Source organism: Carettochelys insculpta, chromosome 1 (genome assembly GCF_033958435.1).
Source record: "Carettochelys insculpta isolate YL-2023 chromosome 1, ASM3395843v1, whole genome shotgun sequence".
Lineage (NCBI taxonomy): Eukaryota > Metazoa > Chordata > Testudines > Carettochelyidae > Carettochelys > Carettochelys insculpta.
This window is the reverse complement of record NC_134137.1, coordinates 61,130,894-61,156,088: the sequence shown is the minus strand read 5'-3', so window position 1 is coordinate 61,156,088 and position 25,195 is coordinate 61,130,894. Positions and strand designations below refer to the sequence as shown.

At 42.3% G+C, this 25,195-nt stretch overlaps 1 protein-coding gene across 1 annotated transcript in view; it reads left to right on the top strand.

The window, feature by feature from the left end:
* The window catches only part of RNASEH2B (ribonuclease H2 subunit B), a 67,700-nt gene that overhangs the window by 20,949 nt on the left and 21,556 nt on the right, over positions 1–25,195 (top strand). Inside the window, 3 exon segments of the mRNA XM_074982685.1 lie at positions 7,911–7,987; positions 10,578–10,695; positions 23,969–24,033. Of these exon segments, the coding sequence (XP_074838786.1) occupies positions 7,911–7,987; positions 10,578–10,695; positions 23,969–24,033 (260 nt within the window).

Sequence of the window (25,195 nt, the reverse complement as noted above, 5' to 3'; positions counted from 1 at the left end):
ATTTCGACGTTGCGGGATGCTGATCGTCTACACTGTTCCTACTTCGACGTTGAACGTCGAAGTAGGGCGCTATTCCTATCTCCTCATGGGGTTAGCGACTTTGACGTCTCGCCGCCTCACATTGAAGTTAACTTCGAAATAGCGCCCGACGCGTGTAGCCGCGACGGGCGCTATTTCGAAGTTAGTGCCGCTACTTCGAAGTAGCGTGCACGTGTAGACACAGCTCTTGTCTCCCCCGTCAAATCATAGGATTGGGGTTACTCCCCTCCCTGCTTATAGAGCAGCAGAGACACTGGATGGGTTCAGCCCCAGGGAGGGTTCAGCCATAAGGACTCAGCACCCAGGAAACCAAATTACAAATGGGATTAAAACCTCAAACAAATCTTACGCCATGTAAAAGCTTTGCACAAAGAAAGCTCATTAGATTAAGCCAGCCCTCCATATCAATGAAAGACAGACATACACAGCTGCTGCTTTCCCCATCTCTCCTCCAGACAATAAGTATTTATCCTTCTTCTCTCTTTGTAGTCCATCGTGTATGACGATGATGTCTTGAGCTTTAACAAGCTCATCGGTCGTGGACTCGCATGTGGCCAAGGAGTCCAGCCTTGAACAGCATGGGCATTCACAGTAGGGGCAAGGGAATTGTCCTGGCTCTGTCGGTGCAGCTGCTGCTGTTTCTTTCCTGCTCTCGAGAGCATCAATCAGGCATATGCATCATTGTTCTTCGAAGTTGTCATATGAAGGCACTCCAGCCTCTTCAGTTTTCTGCGTTCTCTTCTAGCTGCTTTGGCTTTAATCCAGCAAGAGCAGTGTTGGCCTTCACACAGTCTTTATACTTCTTGTGAGGCCTACCTTGATTCCTTTTGCTCTGGGAGAATTCACCGTAGAGGAGTTGCTTAGGGATTCTCAATGCCTCCATTCATATGATGCGTCCTGTCCAGCGAAGCTGGGCTTTCAGAATCATGGCTTCAGTGCTTGTGGTTCCTGCTCTGTCAGGGACATCCAGGTTTGTGACTCTGTCCTGCCATCGAATGTGCATTATTACTTCAGGCTGCATGTGTGGAAGCGCTCCAGCAGTTTCACATGTTTTCTGTACAAGGTCCAGGTTTCACATCCATACAGGAGACTGGTCACTTGTATACTTTCAGTTTAGTGAACAGTCAGATATTGCTCTGATTCAACACTTGTGCTCTCAGACGTCCTATTGGCTGGTTGGCCTGGCAGATCCTGGCATTGATTTCTTTATCAAGAGAGCCCTAATTTTCTATCATGCTGCCAAGGTACTTGAACTCGTCTACTGTTTCTAACTCTGTTCCTTCAGTAGATATTGAAGCAGGGAGAGCAGCAGATCCTGGAGCAGGCTGAAACAGTACTTCAGTCTTTCCTAGGCTGATGGTCAAACCAAAGACATGAGTGGCTTCAGCAAATTTATTGATGATAAGCTGGAGATCAGATTCCTTCTGTGTTGTAAGTGCCCAGTTGTCAGCAAAAAGAACATCAAGGATGAGCCTCTTAAGCATCTTGGTTTTAGCATTCAAATGATGAAGGTTGAAGAGTTACCCATCAAGCCTGTACTTTATGTAGACACCATGGGCCAGGTTTCTAACTGCGTGGCTGAGGACGCATGTGAAAAAGAGGTTGAATAACACTGGGGCCAGCACCCACTCTTGCTTCACGCCTTTGGATATCTCAAATGGATCTGAGGACTCGCTATTTGAAAGAACTAAGCCATTCATGTCATCATGGAACAGGTGTATGAGTTTAACAGATCTTCTTGGGCAGCCAGATTTTGACAGGATAATCCACAGGGCTTCCCTGTTGACGGTGTCAAATGCCTTGGTCAGGTCTATCAAGACGACATATAGCTCCAAGTTCTGGACCTTATCAACAGCAAAGATCATGTCAATGGTACTGTGGTCTGGGGAGAAACCACACTGTGCCTCTGGTAGGTTCTCCTCTGAGATGCTGGTGATCAGACAGTTGAGGATGACTTGAGCCAAGATCTTCCCAGAAATAGAGAGAAGGGAGATGCCTTGGTAAATTCCACAGTCAGCTTTGTTGCCCTTGTTCTTGAAGAGCAGGATGATTGTGGCATCCCTAAAGTCTTTGGCCATGTCTTCTTCCCATATGCTTGTCAAAATGCTGTGAAAGGCTTCAAGTGACACTGCTCCTGCTACCTTGAAAATTTCAGTAGGTATACCATCCATCCCAGAGTCTTTGCCAGAGTTGGTCTGGCTGATTGTCTTTTTGACTTCCTCCATTGTAGGGGGCAGGTCAAAACTGTCTTTGGTGGGTTTCTGAGGGATCTGGTTTAGTGCCGCAGGGTCAACAATGGAGGGCCTGTTGAGAAGGTTGCTGAAGTGTTCTTTCCACCTACTGTTGATGCCACTCTCCTCCCTCGGGAGGGTCATGCCATCTGCAGACAGGAGAGGTTTAGTACTTGGCTTTGAAGGTCTGTATACAGCTTTGAGGGTGAGCAGTGCTGCTCCTAAAAATCCTGCTCAGTTGCTTGGAATGTTGCCAAACTCCTCTGATGTCCTGGGAGTCGAGCAACCAAAGTCCACAGGCTGCCTGTGTGCAGGTTTGGAACTAAGACTCCTGGGGTCACCTCCACCTGTCGCTTTGCCCCTCCCCCATCACTGCAGGACTTTGAAGTAAACAGAAGATATAGAAGGATAAAGTAGACTGCTTTGAGAGATGAGAATGTGCAAAGAACCTGTGCAGGAGAATGCTTGAAGTGGAAAAGCTGTCGCACAGGGGCAGTTCTACTCTCTCAGCCTCAGAAGCCTGGTTCCAGTGGTATGAAAAGTCATCACGGTTGGAGACTTCCTAGGCTGCAGTGGATGGCGATGCTGTCTTTGGTGCCTTGTCATGGCCTTCGCTCTCCACAGTGTTGCAGAGCCGCCTTCCTGGTTGTTGGATCTCACTGTTGATCTCATCTGTCCAGTCCATTGAACCAACTTTGCATGCTGGGACAGGCAAGTCCCCATCTCACCAAAGGTTTCAGACCTGTCGGCTACCCTCACCTGTTTAGCCCATCTGTCAAAGTGGCTTATTGGGGTGTGGCCACTGCGCATGCTACAGCTTCTTGAAACCACAGGTGAGAGCTGAGTGCCAAGTGGGGACCAAAGGTGCATGAACTGCCCCCAGAGAGACACAGCAAGGCCCCCACACTGGAGGTGACACCCCATACGCCCCATTATTATTTATGCTGGGCTTGATGATAAACAAGTGTTTCTCAAGTATAAAAAGTAGGATTTAAGTGATTGTAAGTGAAAACAGTGAGATCAGAGTAAGTTAAAATAAAATGAACAAAAATGTTTAGGTAGTTCTGATCCACTAAGAAACTTGTTACATACAAATTCTTACCCTCAACAGTTGTTCTAAATATCTCTTTCCTAAACTAAGCAGCCTCCTATCTTGGGCCCAATCCTTCCCCTCCATTCAGATCTTAGACGTTTCCAGAAGGCATCTTAGATGTCATCGGGATGGAGGGATCTCCTGTTATCTGGTAACTCCTCTTATTCTTTGTCCTTGTCTTTTCCTCTCACACTCCAGATAACTCTTATGTCTAAGGCACAAATTCTTTGTGCTTTGTTGGAACAGTCTGGACACCATATATGAAACAAGCCTGAGGGTTTATTACACACAGTCACTTGTTAGGGCTCAGGGAACACTGCCAGGCAACAAGTTGAAATTGATTATATAGGTGCTGATAGGGGGAGGGAAAGACAGAGGCTAGCAGCAAAGGAAATAAGCACAATTAGCATTACAAGCTAATCTGAAAGGTTACATAGTGGTTTCTGCCTATAGTTCACAGAACATTTTATCTATAAAAGATATGGTTCAACAAGTCCTTTGAAGAGAGCAAACATCAATTAGTGCTAATGTGTAAAGCAGTGATGTAGGGAGCTGACATCTCGAAGTTATCTTCGCACATATATGACCATTCGTGTTATATCTACAGAATCAAAGCAGAGGGTAGTGAAAGAATACATTTTCTGTTCTCTTTGATATATCCTAATTCTACCACCGCAGACTCCCTTCCTGAAATGTGGTTGCCTAGGAAGTTATCTCTGTTTGGGCGGGATGACCTTCCCAGATGGCCGAGGGGGCAAGGCCAGTGGTCATGCTTTGGAGACAGGCCTACCAGACTCCCAGTTTTGAGCAGTGGTTCTTAGCAGAATATCATGGCCTGTCTCAGAATCCCTGTCCTACATGCTTCATTCAAACTTTGTTCGCTTTGAATGGAAAATTACTACATCCAAAATGGTTTTCAGCATCAGGTAGCCTGGCCTCATGTCTTTCTAGGACTAACCACAGTTTGGGCTTACAGAACAAACAGTGCTTATTCACAAGTCATTGACTTCATCACCACGCCATCCGGGTTCTGGGGACATCAGTGATGGCCCTCAATAGCACATTTAAGCTGTGTCTACACGTGCATGCTACTTCGAAGTAGCGGCACTAACATCGAAATAGCGCCCGTCGCGGCTACACGCGTCGGGCGCTATTTCGAAGTTAACTTCGACGTTAGGCGGCGAGACGTCGAAGTCGCTAACCTCATGAGGGGATCAGAATAGTGCCCTACTTCGACGTTCAACGTCGAAGTAGGGACTGTGTAGACGATCCGCGTCCCGCAACGTCGAAATTGTGGGGTCCTCCATGGCAGCCATCAGCTTGGGGGTTGAGAGACGCTGTCTCTCCAGCCCGTGCGGGGCTTTATGGTCACCATGTGCAGCAGCCCTTAGCCCAGCGCTTCTGGCTGCTGCTGCTGCAGCGGGGGATTCATGCTCCATGCACAGGGGCTGCAACTCGTTGTCGGCTCTGTGTATCTTGTGCTGTTTAGTGCAAGTGTGTCTGGGAGGGGCCCTTTAAGGGAGCGGCTGGCTGTTGAGTCCGCCCTGTGACCCTGTCTGCAGCTGTGCCTGGCACCCTTATTTCGATGTGTGCTACTGTGGCGTGTAGACGTTCCCTCGCTGCGCCTATTTCGATGTGGTGCTGCGCAACGTCGATGTTGAACATCGACGTTGCCAGCCCTGGAGGACGTGTAGACGTTATTCATCGAAATAGCCTATTTCGATGTCGCCACATCGAAATAGGCTACTTCGATGTAGGCTTCACATGTAGACGTAGCCTTAGAATTATAAACAAATCTACACTTCAGAGTTCTAATTTCACATACAACAATGATACATGAACAAAAATAGGACGTGTACATTCAGCAGATTGTAACATTAAAATTGATATGTTACACATGGTACTTAGTCTAAAGTGCCTTTGAGTTATGCTCTTCATGTTCATGTGCCAATTTTCATAAAGCGTGAGAAGCCATGACACACTTCTTTTCCCAGCATTTTCCTTAACTTCTAAGAAATGAATGTCATTAGAAAGCACTACCTGTGTTTGTTTAGAAATGTGGAAAATACTTCCTTGTTGTTTTGAGTGCTGCAGGGTTTTGTATAATTTTGATTCCTGTGCCTTCAAACAAGTTATTTTCCTTAAGATAATTCTCCAGCTTTTTTTTTTTCAAGTATTCTGACTACGTGTAAGTCTGAATTTCATTAGTTTTTCTCAAACTATTTCAGAACATGTGAATCTGTGGAAGCTTTGAGAAGGCACACTCAAATTTATCTGACATATTGGCACTTGTTCTGTGGAATCTCTGATACTTGATTTACTGCATCCCCTGAAAGCATGTGTAATCCATGTTATCTTCTGTTGTTAGCCTTTTTCTTTATATGCCTCTGCTGATGCAAATATACTACCCAGATGGTGGATTGCCCTGGTTGTCAAGCTCCTAATGATCTAGACTATAGAAGTGGCTGTGTGAAAAGCATAACATTACTTCTATTTGATAGACAGCATGTGACCTTCACAGCATGCTCCATCTTCAGCTAGTCCAGAAACTTAGACTTAATCTCCACCTAAAACATAGGTTGATTTAGCTACATTGCTCAGGAGTGTGAAAAATTAAGATGACCAAAGCCCCATTTCACAATAGAAGAATGCTGTTTAACTAGCTGCTGGCTCTTAAGGAGGTGGAAGTGGTTTTTCCACTGCTATATTCAATCCATCACTTTAGAAGGTGTCTAGACTATAGCTGTACCAGTGCAGCACCAGTAGCTGCACCAGTGCAGCTCTGCCATCATAGGGCTTGTAATATAGACATATCCTGAGTTCTCTGTTGCCTTCCAAAGATCAGTCTGTCTTACTGCCTTTTTAATCATTTATTTTTAAATATGTAATGAAGATCTCATTGTTTGGATTTTTTTTCATATTTTCCAGGTGACCGTAATACATTATGGGCTTGTCTACACTACTTCCATACTTAGAAGGGAGGATGAAAAGTAGGGTGTCAGGAGTTTATTAAAGAAGTGCTGCGGTGCATATGCAGCACTTCATTAAGCAAATTCTCCCCCACGGCAACTCTGAAGCGTTAAACTTCGAAGTGCCGGCTTGTGTGTAGTCACAGCTCACCCGCCGGTACGTTGAAGTCCCTTTACTCCTCAAAATTGACTCCAAAATTTTGAGGAGTAAAGGGACTTCAACGTACCGGCGGGTGAGCCGTGACTACACGCAAGCTGGCACTTCGAAGTTTAACGCTTCAGAGTTGCCGTGGGGGAGAATTTGCTTAAAGAAGTGCTGCATGTGCACCGCAGCACTTCATTAATAAACTCCCGACACCCGACTTATCATCCTTCCTTCGAACTAGGGAAATAGTGTAAACAAGCCCTATTAGACTCATTGTCACTGGAAGTGCTGTTTTTATGAGAAGAAATAAATCTGTAGAGAAATAGAAATACTTTGAATAGTCTGTGTCCCTGCGATACAAAATATCATCTCTAAAACAATAAAGTTACTGTCCCGCTGGTTTGATGGTACCTTCCAGGTATCAGATTAAAAGTACCAATGGCAAGGATTAGATGGCTATAATACATAATTTAGGGAATGAGGTTCACACATATATGGTGAACTTACTCTAAAACTGAGAAGATATGAAAATACTTATACAAATTAATTAAAGACATTACAAATTATAGTTTACCATTGAACCTCTTTTTGTTGTTTAATCTTTCACTGGAAAATCCAGTACTACTTTAAATATGAAGAATGAATGATTATTTTTAAGACAAATGATTCTCCAGTAACCTGGATTTAGGAAATACAATATAGGGAAAGTGTGTTGTCATTTCATTCCTTATTATTGGATTAAAACAAAAACCTTTCTCTAGCTGTCACATCCACATATTTACACTCATTTTTGGTTTCCTAATGTAAAATTATCAATCACTTGATCTTAGCTAATGAATTTATTTCATGTTGCATTGTTGCTTCCAGTCATCCATAATGAAGGATGCCTTGTGCAATTGATATATATTATGCACACTAGGCCCTATTTTCTGGTCTGCTAAGTTCACTTTGTGTCACATAAGAAAGCACCAAAGAATTAGTCCATGAACAGGGGATCTCTGGCCTTTGTAAAGCTTGCAGAATTCAGATGCAACTTGTTTTCTGCCTGCTACAGCATAACTTGTTGCCTGGTGAACAGGTCACAGCGGAGCAAGGCCTCTTTATGCCTTATTCTCTGCTGCTGGAAGGGATTTCTCCTAAAGCATGTATAAAGCTAACCCCCTGCAGCTTTAAGTTATGCAAGGACTAAGGGGGAGCCGAATCACTGAGCTGCAGTCAGCTTCCTATCAACACTTTTATCCCACTGTATTTGGACATGGCTCAGTCATGATTGAGAATTGAGCCCTCTTAAATTAAAGCATTTGTAAAACAAAATTAGAGAATTTACTTGAGTGCTCCATGAAAACACTCTAATCCCTATCAGTAAAATTAAAAGGAAGTAAGCTATGTTATGTTTCTGGGAGTTCAATGTTCTTTCATTTTTCTGTCCATAGATGGGCGGCTGTTGTTTGCAACACCAATGGACCCTTTATTTCTAGTGCTTTTCTACCTCATAAAGGCAGAGAAAGAGGTAAGTGTCCTTGATTCTGGCATGGGAAAAATTAAGTGAAACAGCGAAGTATTACTTTATTTTCTCTAAAAGTTATTTTAATTCTTTCATATAGTGGGGAATTCCACTTTAATATTAAATTATATTTTACCGAAGCATAAATGCATATCCCAGGCAGGTTGTTGTCTTCTTTGCCACTGTTGTTTGGCAATCAAAGATTTAGTGTATTATTAATAAAGGATGTTAAGGTTACATTTTGAGTTTGGTCATATGCCTTATTTTCTCTCTGCTCATAATTGTCTGAAAAAAACGTACTTGTCATGTGAAGTGCTTAATTCTTGCAGCTGCAGCGCTGAGGGGAGGGAGAATGGTGGAGCCGCATCCCCTCCCTCCTACCCAAGCAGGACCAAGAACACAGCAGTTTCAGTGGCTAAGCCCAATTTCCTGGGCTAAGGGGTGCAGCCCTGCAAAAGTATCCACACTTTTGATGGCCCAGAGGATGGGAGTAGCTGGAGCCAGTGCTGAACATGTGGTTGGGGGTGGGGGGGGAGGGATGGAAGCTGCTGGTTTGGGGGGAGGGGGCAAGGTTGCCTGCAGTCCTCCCGCCCATGCTTGTGCCGCCGTCTGCCACCTGCACCTCTTGGCTGCTTCCCTGAGGCTGCAGGTGAGCATCAGTATGTGTGGGTGTTCATAACTTGGGGAATGCCTGTATATTGTTGTTTTGAAACTTCTCAGTTTCCTGGTAACTAGCTGTATTTATTAGCATAAGACAGTTACCCATTCAAACAATTCACAGGTAGTTTACTTATGTGGAATTCACAAGATTCAAAGAAAAATTAAGTCAATAATATTGCTATACTGTAAGCCCCATCTAAATGATAATATCCATTTTTGATCTCTGAATCAACAGGATACAGTAGTGAATCATTAAAGAAAGGATCACAATTTTAGTATCTACAAGCTTACTAAATCACGTTGTTAAATTTTGAACAAGATATAGGTAAACAGACAAATACAATTATTATCTATTATTAGTTCTCTAACAATATAAGCAAACGTGTCTGTAGTGGGTTACTCTCGTTTAAAAAAAAATGTCTGTCTGAAGTAATTACAGTGGTTAGACTAGATAAATCCTGGACTGGCAATTATGGGCAAAGAGATGGGTAAGCAATTCAAAGCACATAATGTCACTGCAAATTTTCATGTGCAATTGAAGAGTAAAATACATTAGGAAGAAGAGAAAAATGCTTTTAATTAATATAATCTCTTATCAATGAGCTAAAGGACACCAGTTTATCTGACTGAAAGAATTTAAATGATGCTCACGACAGTTTACATATCTGAGAAGCTTTTTCTTTCCTTCAATACCTATTTCTTGTTTCTCCCTCAAAGATTCCCTGTCACTGTTTCAATGGAGAAAAATTATAAGGATGGGAGAGAATTATTGCTTTGGAGCTTTTAAGTTTTTGGTCATACAGAATCTTATTTTTATGCAAGTGTTTCTAGCAGCCAACACCTGCTTCATATTTCTGTCCATTCATTTAAACTATAATGTGTTGGAAATGTTTCATCATTTTATGATAAAGAATAATATAAACAAGTATATTTTGTAGCATTGTGGTCTGTCACAGTTTTATGCTCTTTGAAAACCTTACTCGCAATCTAATTGTAATATAAATTTATTTTTACTATTGTAATCTTCTTACTGTGATTATTACCTCTACTTATTTCTTTACTGGAAACCTTTTTGTACTTTGTAGATTTTAGTTAGTTATTTTATGAATCCTTTGATTGGGTCAGTGAAATTATTCTCTAATAACAAATGTGGCTTACCCCAGGGTCATTTGGTGTGCTCGTTATGGGGCCGTGGTTTTTGTCGCCTTGACCAGAATGTGACTTCAGCTTTGGCCCCCAAAGCCCATTTACTCCAAGGATGGAGAGCTAGTTGAGCCTTTGAACTGATGTGCTCAGGGAGATTTCCAAAGGGAAAACTGTCTGTTGTGCCAAACGATGCTGAATAATTATACATTGTAATATCTGGCAAATGCAAAATTTGTTTGATGATTTTGTTGTGTACAGTGTTGTTTAAGTTGTGTCAAAACCACTTTATGTAGGACTTCAGGCCAAAGTGGAACTCACTTTCCAGAGGTGAAAAGCTAGTACTTTATCTGTAAGGTCCACTTTTCCTCTAAGATTCTTCTTTATAGAAGGGGAAAAAAGCAAAATTTGAACAAAAGCTATGATGCTGAATTTCAGATTGTGTCCAGAAGAGCTGTTGGCATCCATTAAACTACTTTAACCTCTTGTCATCTTCCAAAATAAACCCCTGGTACTTTGAATTAGTTTGGATCCATGGTGTTTTAAAAATGGATCTTTTAAAGTACACTTATTGAAAAGCTCAGTATTTTGTAAGTCTTTATGGTTTTGAAATCTATTTATAGTTTGTTGCTCTGTAAACAGTTTATGAATATGTCATGGTACTACTAGCAATCTAACCTTTATAATCCTTTGCCTTAACGCTCTAGCCTTAAAAAACAAAATTTAACAGCCTATTATAACTTTGCTGCTGTTTACATTAATGTTTCTATAATCCTTTTCATATTTTTTTCAGAAAGGAAAGTTCCAACCACTGGATCAAATTGTGGTAGATTCAGAATTTCCTTGCTGTGCGATGTTGTTGCAGTGTGCAAGAGTTATGGATTCACTTCATCATGTGATAGAAGAAAAAGGTACAAGATATGGGATGTTACTTTAGCTAACAGGCTAATTCTTGAGCAAATGTTTGGTTCTGAAGGGTGCAGTATTTCTTTCAATCAACTTCTACAGTGTGTGACTGGAAGCCATTGGGGTGCTAAGCCTTCAGCACTAGGTGATGACTTTTATGTCTTGTTTCACCAAGGCTATGTCTACACTAGACCTAGAAGTTGACTGCTGATACACAATTTTAGCTACACCAATTGCATAACTAAAATTGACTTAGCAGTCAACTTTAGTATCTGTCTGTGTGGAGGAAGTTCGATGGGAATGTTTCTGTTGTCAGCCTTTCTTAATTGTTGCCACTCGTGAGGAGTTCTGGGGTTGATTTTGACCCCAGAAAGCTCCATTTTGCACATGTACAAAATGAAACTCCACAAGATCAGCCATGAACAGGTTGATCTTCTGTGGTAGTGTGGCTCTAAACCAAGAATCTATGGCATGCCAATGTAATCTGCCGCGTGTGCTGCTGAATTTTATTATTGGAATCCATTCAGATGACTGAGCATTCTCCAAAACTTGCAAAAAGTTTTCCCCGCAGGCAGTAACTGCCATGTTTGGCAAATTAAACCTTGTTTTTGTTTATAACGTGTATTTCAGGTAAGGCTCTGTGTTTTTGTTTTGTTTACTGTGTGTGCATTTCTTCAACTATAGCTGTTACCACCACAAGCACAGTGAAATCAGGGATCAGGAAAAGAGTGCTTTCTCAGTAGAACAGGGTCTAACTACAGATTAATCAAAACTGTACTCTACTGGAAGATATGAAGATTTTTAAAAGTGCAGTTTTACACTGAAAAGGGACTGTATAATACTGCCACTATAATGTTCATCATTTTGGTTCCATCTGTGTGTTTTGAGTTGCATCTGTTTGTCTTAGAATGAACTGCTGCAGGAGGCATTTCAGGAAAAGAGAAGTGACATCACAAATATCTACAATGTTGCATACATTTTCAGTGTGGTGTTTAAAATTAAGAAAAAAATATTTTTAAAAAGTCAACAATTGTCTGCCATTGACAGCCTTGCTTAGAAGAGGGTGTTTGGTAGAATAAGGTGATAAACTGTGGTAGAGTCCTCTGTCAAGGATGTACACATACTGTACTTGATCTTTATACATCATTGCCATCGATGATATTAGGCGTTCATGTGTCAGTTAAGGACAGTATGTGGCCCTGAATGTTTGTTACATACATTTAAATACTGGGCATTTCTCATAGCACAGCTGGGTAGACATGGAAAAAAGGCTTCGTAATTCGTTGCAAAGTCATCTGAAAATTTATGGCTCATGAAAATCATGAATCTTGTATTTCAGATAGGGGTCTCTTCTGTGCAGACTTCTTGACTGCATGGAAAACCAACCATTCAAGCGGGATAGAGACGTTTTTATAAAACAGAATCCTCCACATTGGCCTTCCCCCCACCATTAAAAAACAATTTTTTTTTCTATTTCTACACTCTGTGGAGCACCTAAAAGGTGCTCCAAAGACAGTGATGGGCAAGCTAGGCTACCAAGCAGGCCACACGCCTCAGTGAGCTGCAAGATTGTTGTAATCAAGACAGCCTCTCAGGTAGTTCTGCTAACTGTGTTTGCGTACCTAGAATTTGTGGGATATGCTTATTGAACCTTAGCAGTGTTTTGATTGGTCAATGTTGTTTGCAATGTGTCCTTGCTTTATGTACGTGTCACTTTAATAATACTGTCCGGGGGGAAGAGCCTGTGGATGGAAACCAGTGGAATCTGGCAACCCTTCGTGCGGGCAACAGTAAACAAAATGGCTTGCGGGTCACACATAGAATCCCCCAGATCACCCACCGTTGTGCTAAGGTATGAAAACAAGGTTTGTTTGAAACAATTCCTCCTAGCCATGACAGGCTACAGTTGGCTGGTGGAGGGAGGGAAGAGATTTGGGCAGTATTACAAGGAGTGTAAAAGTAACAGTGAAACAACAAGCACAACAAACAGAAGAAAAATACAGAAACTTGTATTATGTGTAACCTGGAAACACATTGAATTTTTAAGGGACTGCATAAGAGACTAAAGATGAGACTAAATCATGTCCTGTATGGTTGAGGTGTATGTTACATGTGTTCAGCCCTTTCTTCCTAAAAAGCTTCATTTGAACATAATGTAGGATGCGCTTCTATTGAAAATTCATATCTTTATTGCAGTGAAAAAGCTGGACCAAAGGTGAACATACTGATAACACTGAAACTGTTTCTCTTTTTGAGATTAGGAATACTGAACTGGATACTGACCGCAACTAGAAAGGAAAGGACTTAATTATAAATCAAGGATGGATGGAGATTAGATTTCTATCTTTTTTAGGCATCGCTACCTAGATGAAAGAAATTCTGGGACACAAAGTAAACTTTGATTTAGAAAGGAGACAGTGATCATACTATTCCTAGTTACATTCACAGTGAATAAAGTAACCCAGCCAGGGGCCTTGCCTGAAATCTGTGCTTAGCTTGTGAAAGAGAGTAAACAACTAAAGAAAGGGTACACATGTCAAAGGATGAAGGCAGAAAGTCTTGTCTATACAGACAAGCACAGTGTCTCATAGGATTGGGTTTCAGGTCAGCACTCAGATTTACCATTTTTACCATTCTGAGTTGCAGATTATTTTTTGGGGTTTCAAACTAACTCTTCAGAAAGGCCCATGTTTCACACAGCTTTAGCAGGTACAAATGACAGTTTACTTTACAGGTGGATTGTGAATTTGGGTACAGCCTGGTCAAAGTTACACAAAATCTGTGGTACCCCATAAGTAACCATAGACCATGTTGTGTGACGCACAGACACTCCTCCAGATCACTGTTTCTCCCTGCTTCCCGCTTGTTCTGAAGTGGTAGTAAGTTTACGGTTGACTTGTACCAAAAATAAATTTACAGTCTCCTCAGCCCCACCCTCCTGCTGGTCAGTGAGCAGAAGACTAGAAGCTAAGGTTCTTTGAGTATTGCTTGTGTCCGTTCCACATTTGAGGGGGTGTGCTCGCCACGTGCACCAGTGTCAGAAGCTTTTTCCCTAGCAGCATCTGGGGGTAAGTGGCTCTGGCAACCCCTGAAGTGGTGCCACCTTGGCATAGTGTCAGGGCTGCTGTGCATTTCCCCCACACTCACTTTCTCCTTACCTCCAGTGACAGTGTAACAGAACCACTGGCTTTGACTCGTCATAACTCAGGCTCCTCTACTTGGGAGCTGTTTAGACTTCGTTCAAACTTGGGGATTAATTCAGTTTTAAGGGACCGGTCTTCACTAAGTTATCATTAGGTTGATTTTTATAATGCACCAGTCTTCACTACAGTTATCATTAGGTCGATTTTTAAGGGGTCCTAAGGTCAACTCTTCTACTCTTGCTTTTTCACGAGGAATAACGCCAAAATTGAAGTTGCAAGGTAGATGCATTATTAAATTAGATGTTATTGGTCTCCGGAAGTATCTCACGAGCCCCCAATGTATCCATTCTGGACATCATTTTCATCTCTGCTGCTCTCCAGGTGAGCAGGAAGTAGCCTGGGAATTTTGAAATAATTTCATATATGGCCAATGTAGCTGACACACCTCAACAGCGCATCTGGCCATGAGTTCCCAGGGTCACAAAAGAGCCCCTGCATGAAGCATTCAGGAGATCCAAGACCTCATCACTCTGTGAGAGGATGAATCTGTCCTGATACAGCTACGAATCAGCAAAAGAAATGCGGACATTTATGCCAAGATTTCACTAGGGATGCTCAGCAGTACTGTTTGGCAATCAAGGAGTTCAAGCAGATGTACCAAAAAGTAAAAGAAGCCAGTGGATAGTCTGGGTTATCTCCCCAAACACGTTGCTCTTGTGATATCTGGATAGGATTCTAGGGAGTGACCCAACCACTGCAGTCAAAGATTGTCTGGATTCTTTCGGGGGTACTGCTCAGCAATCTTCTGTCAACAGCAAGGAGAGGATAATACGGTGGATGAGAAGGACACCAGTCAGCAGGCAAATGAAGAAACTGATCCTGGAAACATCCAGGAGCCTTTTTAACTTTGAAGCAAGTACCATCTTCCCAGAATGTTTTGGAGCCAAAACTTGGTGCTGGAGAGGGCGCTTCTGGTAAGTATTCTTTTTTTTTTTTATACTGCTTAGAAGTAGGTTGCAGCTGGGGCTGGGTGAATCTGTACCTACAGCAGCCTGGTGCCTTTAGAACAGCTTGTTAATATTTCTGGAGATGGAGCTGATCTTGTTCGGATATCTCTGTAAAGGTCTCAAACAGGTACTTTTTTTGATTTTTTTTGCTTTCCACATGGTTTTTGAGGAGTCCTGACTTATTCCGGCTTCCATGGTAAGACATCTTGCTGCACCAAGCTGCCAGTATTTCATCTAGTTCTTGCCATTTAGAAATTAGTTTAGTTTGTTCCTGTTGTCCCCAAAGGGACGTTGCCTATGGATGGGGCATGTTCCACCCAGCTGACAGCTGCGAGAGGTTGCAAATGTTTTTGAGGATAGAGTTACAGTAGACTTTTGAGTTACACAAAAAGTTGCATTCCTGGGCAAACTCGTGTAACTCAAATTTTGTGCAAATTGGGAGGAGCTGGTTCACAGTTTCCCTGTGTTTGTGGGAACTGGGAAATTGACCAGTGCAGTAGCTGGCCAATTTCCCTGCTCCTCTGAATGGCAGGGAGTTGGCGTGTAGAGCCAGGCACCAGCACTCCACCACTCAGTCAAGTTAACACAAGATACACACAAGATGAGTGTGCAAATCTCAGGATTCTACTGTATAATTCTCAGACAGGTAGCCATGTTAGTATGTAACTGCAAAAACAATGAGAAGTCCTGTGGCACCTTATATACTAACATATATTGGAATGAAAATTCTCACTAACAACCACAGGCTATACCACAGTAATACTAATCCTGGAACTTCTCCTTGCCACAAACCCTGTTGCTAACTTTGTCCACATATTTATTCTGGAGATACCATCACTGGACCTAGCCATGTTAATTACAAGATCAGGGGTTCATTCTCCTATATCTCAACCAATGTTACATATGCTGGTGTGTTCCAGCAATGCCCCTCTGCTATGTACGTTGGACAAACTGGACAAACACTTCACCAAAGAACGAATGGAAACAGAGCACACATTAGGAATCTGAATACACATAAACCTGTCAGTGATCATTTCACTGGAGTGGGCCATTCTGTTAAAGACCTGAGAATATGCATCCTACAACAAAGAGGCTTTAACAGCAAGGGAGGTAGGTGAACTGGGATTCATAATCAAATTCAATACATTAACACTTGGCCTCAATAGAGGTAGCAATTACCTCATTCATTACAAGGACAGTTCCTCTTCCTTTGGTATTCATGATGATCTCAGTCAGGACACTTAGCATCTTGTACCCCTCACCCACCCCTTCAATTCTGTGTGTCTGAATTGTCAGTTTTATTTCAGCTTTTTGGACCTCTGTGTTCTATAACTGTTAGTCTGTACTGGAAATGCCATATCTCCAGATCTGAGGAAGTGGGTCTGCCCCATGAGAGCTCATCACCCAATAAATTATTTTGTTAGATTTTAAAGTGCTACATGACTGCTAGTTTGTTTTGCTAGCTGTATTGAAGGATAAGCTTGCGTGGGCAAAGGCCCACTTCAACACAGTTGGGCTTTTCTCATGAAAGCTTATAATTCAAAATTATCTGGACAAACTGGAGAAATGGTCTAAGATAAATAAGATAAAGTTCAGTATGGACAAATGCAAAAGTAGTCCACTTAGGAAAGAACAATAAGTTTCACACATACAAAATGGAGAGTGACTGTCTAGTACAGGAGTGAGTAGACTTTTTGCAATTAGCATGGCCCCCCTCTCACCAACCTGTCTAATGTAATCCAAACTAACAGACGTTTTGGTTATGTTTGTAAGAAAAAAAAAGTTTCAGCATATACAAGTATATAAGTATGTAGAATGTAAAAATTCTTCATTGGTCTATAAATGTGAATGCATATACATAAAAACAGTAACATATCTGACAAAGGCTCACATCCCCCTGTCTGATCTCTTGTTTTTTCCTCTTTTGATAAGTACTGCTGATACTAGGTCATTTCCATCTTGCTGAATAGACCTTGTCAGCTCTGGCCCTCCCTCTAACTGGGACCCCACTCTATCAATACCCCTCTGAAACCACCCCCCTACTCATGCATCTGATGAAGCGGGTCTTTGCCCATGAAAGCTTATGCTCCAAAATATCTGTTGGTCTATAAAGTGCCACAAGACTTCTTGTTGTTCTCGAAGCTACAGACTAACATGGCTAGCTCTCTGATACTTGTCAACGTTTTTAATGAGATGGATGAGCCTGACACCCAGCAACCTATCGTGCTGCACCTCCCTCTCCCCTCACCCCCCATGATGCCAGGAGGAAGCTGAGCTGCACATCAGTGTCAAACAGCTCAGCTAGCTTGCAGCTGGCTTTTGGGGTTTTCCTTCCTCGTGTTGGACAAAGTGATGTGAGTCCTCATGGACCATATGGCTTCAATATTCAACATAAGCAGGGGGAGCAAGATCCATCCCACTCTGTCTGGAGGCACTCCTCCTTTTGGGACTTCTGTGTCAGCCACGATACTCGCCTGGCAGTGACTCGCCTTCCTGGGTCCCTTCCAGATCACCTCAGGAGGGAACTTTCCTATCACTACACGTGATCACTTTACCAGGAAGTAGCCTCTATGATCTTCCAGAAGTGGGGAATACCCGAAATAGACCTGTTTACCACCAGGCAGAACAGGAGGTGCCACAGTTTCTTCTCCTAATGGGGTCTGGGCAGGGGCCCCCTTTCAAACACCCTCTTCCTGTGGAGGGTCTGCCGTATGCATTTCCTTTTCCCTGCCCCCCCATCAGCAGGGTTCTCATCCAGATCAAACAGGAGAAGGACCAGGTCATACTGATAGTGCTGGCAAGGCCAGGCCTGTGTTGTTTTGGGACATTACTACACCTAGCAATTAACCCGCTGCCCAGACCTACTGTGGCAGGACCAGAGTTGGCTCTTCCATCCAGACCTTGCATCCCTGCAGCTTGTGGCGTGGAAGTTCTTCTGGGAAGTAGAAAGCCTTTCAAAAGAGTGGCTTTACCAAGTGAAATGTTCAGCACTCTTCCTCTTGGTCTTGGGGAAGGAAGGCATATCTTTGGTACACGCTCCAGTAGAGTCAACTCTTGATTACTTGCTGCAGCTCTGGTGTAATCTTTCTTCATTAAGATGCATCTTGCACCTATATCGTTTTTCAGTGGACTGGTGCAAGAGTAAACAGATTTTTAGGACAACATGATGGTGCAGCTCCTGTGAGTCTCAAGTGCTTCTGTGCACAACTGGACCCTCTCCCTCACTGAGATCTTAAGTCTCCTGGCTGTTTGAGCTGTTGGCTGCCTGCTTTCTCTTCCATTTGTCCTGGAAGTTCATGTTCCTGGTGGCGGTGACATTGGTGAGATGGGGTTTGGAAATCTAACTTGAGAGCCTTCATATATAGTTTTCTTCAAGGAGAAGTTCAGTCTCTGTCCCCACCTAGCCTTCATGCCAAGGATGGTCTCCTCCTTTCATGTGAACCAAGACAGTTTCTTGCCTGTGTTCTGCCCTAATCCACATAAGATGGAGGAGGAGAGGAGGCTGCATGGTCTGAACATTAGCCTCTGGCCTTTTACTTGAAACATACACCATGCTGTTTAAGTCATACCAGCTTTTTGTGGCTATGGTACATAAGGTGCAGGACATGCTGGTGTCTGCTCAGCAGCTGATTAACTGGATCACGTTTTTTACCACCTGCTACATCATCACACACACACCCATCACAGATCATGCACACCCATTGAACCAGGGCCCAAGCATCATCAGTGGCCTTCCTGGCACACATGCCTATCCAGGATATCTGTAAAGCCACGGTATGGTCATTAGTGCACCTTTCACAGACCATTATGCTGGATTTGGCACACCTATTGTGGAAAAGAACAACACATCTCAAAGAACACCAGTTATGAAATAGTAACTGTCTTTTCTGTCCACCTATTCCACTGAGAGAATGACCCTGGTTTACTGCTGAGCACCCAGACTAGGAAGTCTTTATTGAGGTGATAAAAAAGATATGTAGTTACTACTTTGTATGGGTGCCTAATATAAATCACGTTGTACCACTTAGAAAGTATGTAGTATATTTTTTAATTTCATCACAAAAAACTATAGAGGTTACCATAAAGTTATTCTTTCTCAACCTTACTTCAGTGTTAGTTCTGTAAATAACAAGTGCAGTTATTTTGAAACAGAGCAGCCCCGGGGAAACACATTTATTTCTTTAGACAAACAACTATTTACTTTTGTATGTACAATATGTATGCATGTAATTTATATAATGTACAGCCATTTCAACAGTGGCATCAACTCTGGAAGCCACCATAATTCTATTTTATTTTGAGATATGTAAAAATGTGATTTTAATTCAGTTTGTGTTGTACAGCATTCTTAGTGATAACCATCTCTGGGTCTCCAAGTGCTGCTTGTTCCATTTGTCTGTTTTATGGATTGTATCTTGGAGCAAGGACTTTTACTATTTTTTTCCTCTTTTATAGCACCACACACATTCATATGTAACAAATACAGTCAAGGATGTCCATCATATGTTTCACATTTTCTTTCCACCAACTCACTGCCCTCTCATCATTCAAATCCTCTTAAAGACTTACTTACTTTAGCATTCACGAGCACTGTTGATATTATGACTAATACATTTTTAAAAGAACCAGGCATTTCTCTACTAAGGCATCTCATTGCTCTTTGTACTTTCTTATTTGAGAATAAGTTCCTGGGGTCAAGAAATATTTGTGTCATGGCCAGCCCTGAACATGGTGGTAAATCTTACTAAGTGAGGGGGGGGAAAAGTATAATTAGAATAACCAGTACGGGTAATCTGAGTAATGGATTCTTAACCTAGAGCAGGAGTCAGCAACCTTTCTGAGGTGGAGTGCTGACATTTGACCTTTTGACCTTTACGTAAGGTATGTGTCTCAGTGATACTTTTTAAAGTCACTGATGGTCCTCCTCAAAACAGCTTCGTCAATAAGTTAAGATGCAGCACTTTGCCATTTAGGTGGTGGTTGGTAGCATTAGCTGGTCTTTTGTTAAAGCATGGCTTTCAGCAAGCTCCCAGCTGCCTGGGGGAGGAGGAGCGGGGCTGAGCTCCCGTCTTGCATGCTGATAAAAATTAGCAGAATGGCATGCATGCGGGGGGCGGTTACTGACCCCTGACCTGGATCATTGATAGTTTACACTTTCTGGAGTAACATTAAGAAGTCCATCTGCCTGGCACCTGGTGGCCAGGGCACAGAAGCAGTCAGTTCTGTATCTGTGTAAAAACCAGACTGAACTTGCATTCACCTAAAAGATGAACCTTTCTAATCCAGCACACTCTTGTCCAACAACATCTGTAATATGTCATGATTTCAATCAGCCAGATGACTATTTTGGGGTGTAGCCAAGTTTTCTATGGTCCCGTAAAGTTTGTTTGCAGCCACCAGTCCTGGCTGTCGGTGTTCTGTGCTGTTACTTAGCTGTAATCTACCCCTAAATGTTTTCTAAGAAGGTCAGTAAGATGTGGAAGTGTTGGTAATGCTGCTAGACAACATTAAGCTCCTGTAGTCTGGCAATTTTCTCTCGTTTGGCACTGGTCAGGTCCTGAGGGTGCTGGACTAGAGAGCTTCGACTTGTACTTCGTTGATAGAGGAAATGATTTGTTTCTGCTCACGAAATCTCAGTGAGGAGGATTGTTTCCAAATAAGTTCATGAATGTGGGAAAGACTGATAGAAAAGAGTTATTAACTTCAGTTCATGAGTGTTTTTCTTTGATTTGTTTTGTAAGGCAAAAGCTGCACTGTGCTCTTGTCTGATGCAATTAAGGTGAAGAGCCAAGAAAACTTACCTGATTTGAATAACTAAGTAATATTGCCAAGCTTATATTCCCAGAAGGTAGGGAAAAGGATCCATGTGAGTTTGAGTTATGGAAAACACTAAGAAAATAGATGTTAAAATGTTCTTTAAGGCAGTTTGCTCAACAATCCCAAGTCTACATACCGATTACTCAGTTGCTGAACATATTATTATTAAATTGTAGAATCACTTATATTCCATCTGTATTTCTTAAATCCAATCTTTCCAGATGTCTCAGACCAGTTGTACTGGCACCAGACATTTGGGGGAAAAAGAAAACCTTTCCAAAATAGTCTCCTGTTATCAAATATAGTTGCTAACTCTCACCAATATCAAATGTGAATTACATGTAAAATCTGTGTTCCAATATTTAATCCTTTTGTCAGCAGTTTGACTTTCACTCTTGCACTTCAGTTCTTCAGAGCTCTCAATTATTGTCAGTTCCTAGTGCTTAATAGTACAAACTGTCAAGTGCATAAAATACTTTCAAACAAAGTGATCTCTGAAGGGTTCCATGTAATTATTTTTCAAATTTTAATGAAAATGGCTTCACAATTCTACATTTCCTTAAGCAAGTCACTCTGATTCATGCTATTTAGAGATTCTTACTGGAAACGTGTGCTTGAGCTATTTTTCAAAATGGATTGGGGGATCATAGCTAGAGGATATCCTCTCCTTGACCTTTCTCTGATAAGGGAAATCCAAAAATTGTACATTATATGCTTGGTCCCAAATCATGTTAGTTTCTCTGAGCATCAGGTTCTTATCTTTTTTCCTACTTCTGTCATAGGTCTTTTTTCTTTTAAGAACAATTTACAATTTTTTGAGTCCTAATAGCCAACAAGATCACAACTAATTACTTTATCAGCAATAGAGCAGTTACAAAAAGAAGATAGTATTTGGAGTTTTCTTTATTTCGTTTTCTTTTCCTTTTGCTATGTAAAACTATTTATTTTTTGTTCTTTGGCGGTAACTGAGATGAAATTGAACTATATCTTGTACGTAGAAAGAACCTTCCTGTACCTCTAACCACCACTCTGCTAGGCACACACAAAAAGCACATAGAAATTAAATGTATATGCAGTAGGAAAGCAAAATTCCATTTAATTGGTTAACCAGTTAAATGGTAGGCTAAACTAGTGTTTAACCTGTTAACCTATTATAGGGAGTGGCTGGGGAAGCTGCTCCAGCCCAACCATGGCATGCTGTGTACTGGGGTTACTCTGGCCAGGCTGGAGTGTTCCTACCCATGGTGCAATGGGGACCCAGGCTGCTCCAGACCAGCTGTAGCAGTCCCTGCCTGTAGGAGAAAGAGCCTCTCCAGTCTGACTGGGCTAGGAGTGCCCCCTCCCCTGTGGTAGCCCCACAGGAATGGAGCAACCGCCTGCCCATGCTGGTGGGGGCACTGCTTCAGCTCCTCCCAGTTAACCATTAACATCCCTAGTACACAGTTTGAAAGAGCCAAGGTAAACCTCAAAGGAGGAGACACTGAAGCAATCATCAATAAAGCATTGATGGTTGTTTTCAGGGAAGAAAAGAATCTTCATGAACCAAATACTGGCTTAAGGTTATTAAGCCTTTTAAGTTAATAAAACAGATGTCGGTATTTATGGTAATGGTTTATGGGTGATTAAACCCCATTGAAATACCTGTTGAAGAGCAAGATTGAAATATTGTATGTTCTAAAGTCTCCTTGCTAATGTTATTAAACACTTCATTCAGTTTCATGGCTTTATTGGATGATTCATTTAGGGTGCAGTTCTATGCAGAACTTTTCCTGAAACTATTGTAATTTCCTTTCCAATATATCCCAGTACACGCTGCTCACTAAGCATTCATGAGCAATTAACGTTTATGCTCTCGTAGTTATACATGTGGAAAATATTTTAATTCACATATCAATAATTTATATTGTTTTTAACAAGTCATAGATAAGGCATAATATGCTCTCCAAATATTTGCATGTTTTATTTAAGAACTACAACTTATTTCCTTTGACATTTGTGTTAAATTACTTTGAAGAGAAAGGGGAAGGTAAAAGAGAAAATGTTGGTATCCATGCTCATTTGGGGGAGAATGTTTGAAAGGGCAGCAATATAGTTTTATAAATCATCCGTTTTTTTTCCCCCCGCCTTTGCTGCCAGATGCATCTGTTTACAGAGACCAGGTTTAACAACGAATTGACTAGGAATTGAACCCAAGACAAAGAACACATTATCCATATCATGTAAATGTAACAGTCTGTTGGTATGTGTCAAAAGGGATTCCGCAAAGCACTTAAGCATGTGGTCATCTTTGATCATATGTATATAGTCCCTTTGAACTCAATGAGGTTGACATGATTCATATTCTTAAATAAAGCACATGCTGTGCTGGATCAAAGCTTATGAGAGAGAATTAGAGAATTACAGGTTGCTCTCAAAAAATGAGCAAACTCTAGTCCAGCAACATCCATTGTCCGGCAGGGGCTCGGATGCTCTTGGACTAGAGAACCTGAGAGTGGAAGGGCAGGCTGCCAGCTACAAGGAGGTGGGCAGCCTGGAGCCAGAGCACTGTGGCAGCGCACAGCAGCAGGGGCCAGGTAGGAAGCCAAAGACCAGCAGAGGCTGGAGTTAAGCCCTGAAAAGACTAGGGGCTGGAGCCTGGTGGAGTCCAGTCCAGGGCTGGAACCACCGGGACCGCAGGGCAGACTGGAATCCCAGGAGCATGGGGCCAGTTCTGGAGCCTCATGGCAGTGTGGCCAGGTCTGGAGTCCTGTGTCAGTGTGGCCATCCAGAGCCCTTTTGCAGCCCCAGGGATCCCAGGATCAAGGCAGGAGTCCCAAATACAGAGCAGACCAGAGACCCACTGCAGTCCCAGGCTAGGGCTGGAGCTCTGCACACGGAGTCAGCAGCAACCCCACTGCAGCCCCAAGGAGCCCCGGGCAAGAGCCTTGAGCCTTGTGAGTGGGGCAGACCAGAGCCCAGGAGCCAGAGCTCTGCCGGAGCCCCAGAGCAGCAGTGTGGCCTGGAACAGCAGGGAGCCCACAACAGGTGGGCAAAGAGGTATGGGGGATAAAAAGCAGGCACTGGGGGACCCATTCAGGGGACATCCAGGTCAGACCAGGGAGGTGCAACCTCTATCAAGTTGCAGTGACTTGTGAACGTGCTCTTGCTGGTTTTTTTTTTTTTGTTTGTTTGGTTTTTTTTTTTGCAGTAGTACTACCCTGATGACCTGTCCAAACTATAAAATAAGGTACATACCTTAGCTATGTCTTTTGAGTTATAATGTATTGAAACATCAGATGATTTAAGACTGTTTCTGTTTTGTTTTATCCCAGAAATTGGCAACAAGAAATTTTATAGATACAGCCAGGAGAAGACATTGACATGGCTAAAGAAAAAGGTATTGTATTTCTCTTTTGCTTTCAAAAAGACATTTTGTTCAAAATTTAAAATAGTCTTTTTCACATTTTATTTGAGTCACAAAACCTGAGTAAATTCAAAGTGCATATCCAGTTTTACAAGAGCAAGCTCATCAGTAAATATGACAAATATAAACTGTACAGGAAATCACAGATTGCCTGTTAGATGGAACCAGATTGTGGCTGGTCCCTGCACAAACATGGAAAGGTACAGGGTAGCCTACGTTTGCAATCTCTGTGTTGGCTCTGAGTTTAAGGACTGCTCTCTGCATTAAAGCATGAAAGGGAGACAAGGCTGTGACCATTTCTCCCTCCGTATCCTATTGCGTACAGAAAAGCTGGCCAAAAAGGGAGAGAAGAGCATCTTGCACACGGCTGTAATATGATGCTACAAATGTACTCATGAGCTTTTTATATTGTCTCCCCAATATTGCTTTGGTTGTGCAACTATGCATTACCTGTGAAACAAGCCCTCCCACACGCTCTATGCCTGACAAAAATAATTCTGCATCAGGTAGGCTGTACTTGTGCAAGCTGCTGTACACAAAGAAGATTCTTTTAATCAGAATAGATATGCTGTGCTGGCAAATGTTCGACAAAATGAGTAAATCTTATGTCAATTATAAGGTGTAAGGGATCTTTGAAAAATTAACATTTACCAACCCAACTACAAAATCTACTTCCCACATTTTGCCATGATCGTGGTGTTGCCATATAATGCTGGTGTTCTTCCCTCTTAGGATGTGTGTACACTAGAGAGTTTTGTTGACAAAACCAATGGTGCGTCCACATTCCCAAAGCATTCTGTCAACAGTAAATTGACAGAACGCAGCACTTCTGTGGACCTCATTCTGCCTCTCCCTCGTTAGGCAAAATGCCTCTGTTGACAGAGCCGGTCTGAAAGTTTCAGGGGGCCCTCTGTCAACAGACATGGCTTCCAGGACACGGGGCAGCCCTGTCTGTTGTGCTTCCGGTTGGCTGTTCTGTCAAGAGAGTGGCTGGGCAATCTGGCTCTTGAGCTTTAGATAAAGTTAAGATGTTGCCAGAATATTTTTTAACATGGTTGATGAACAAAAATTCATGGAAGCACATGACCTATCTGTGACTTTTAATAAAAATACCATGGTGGTGGAGGGAACTAAC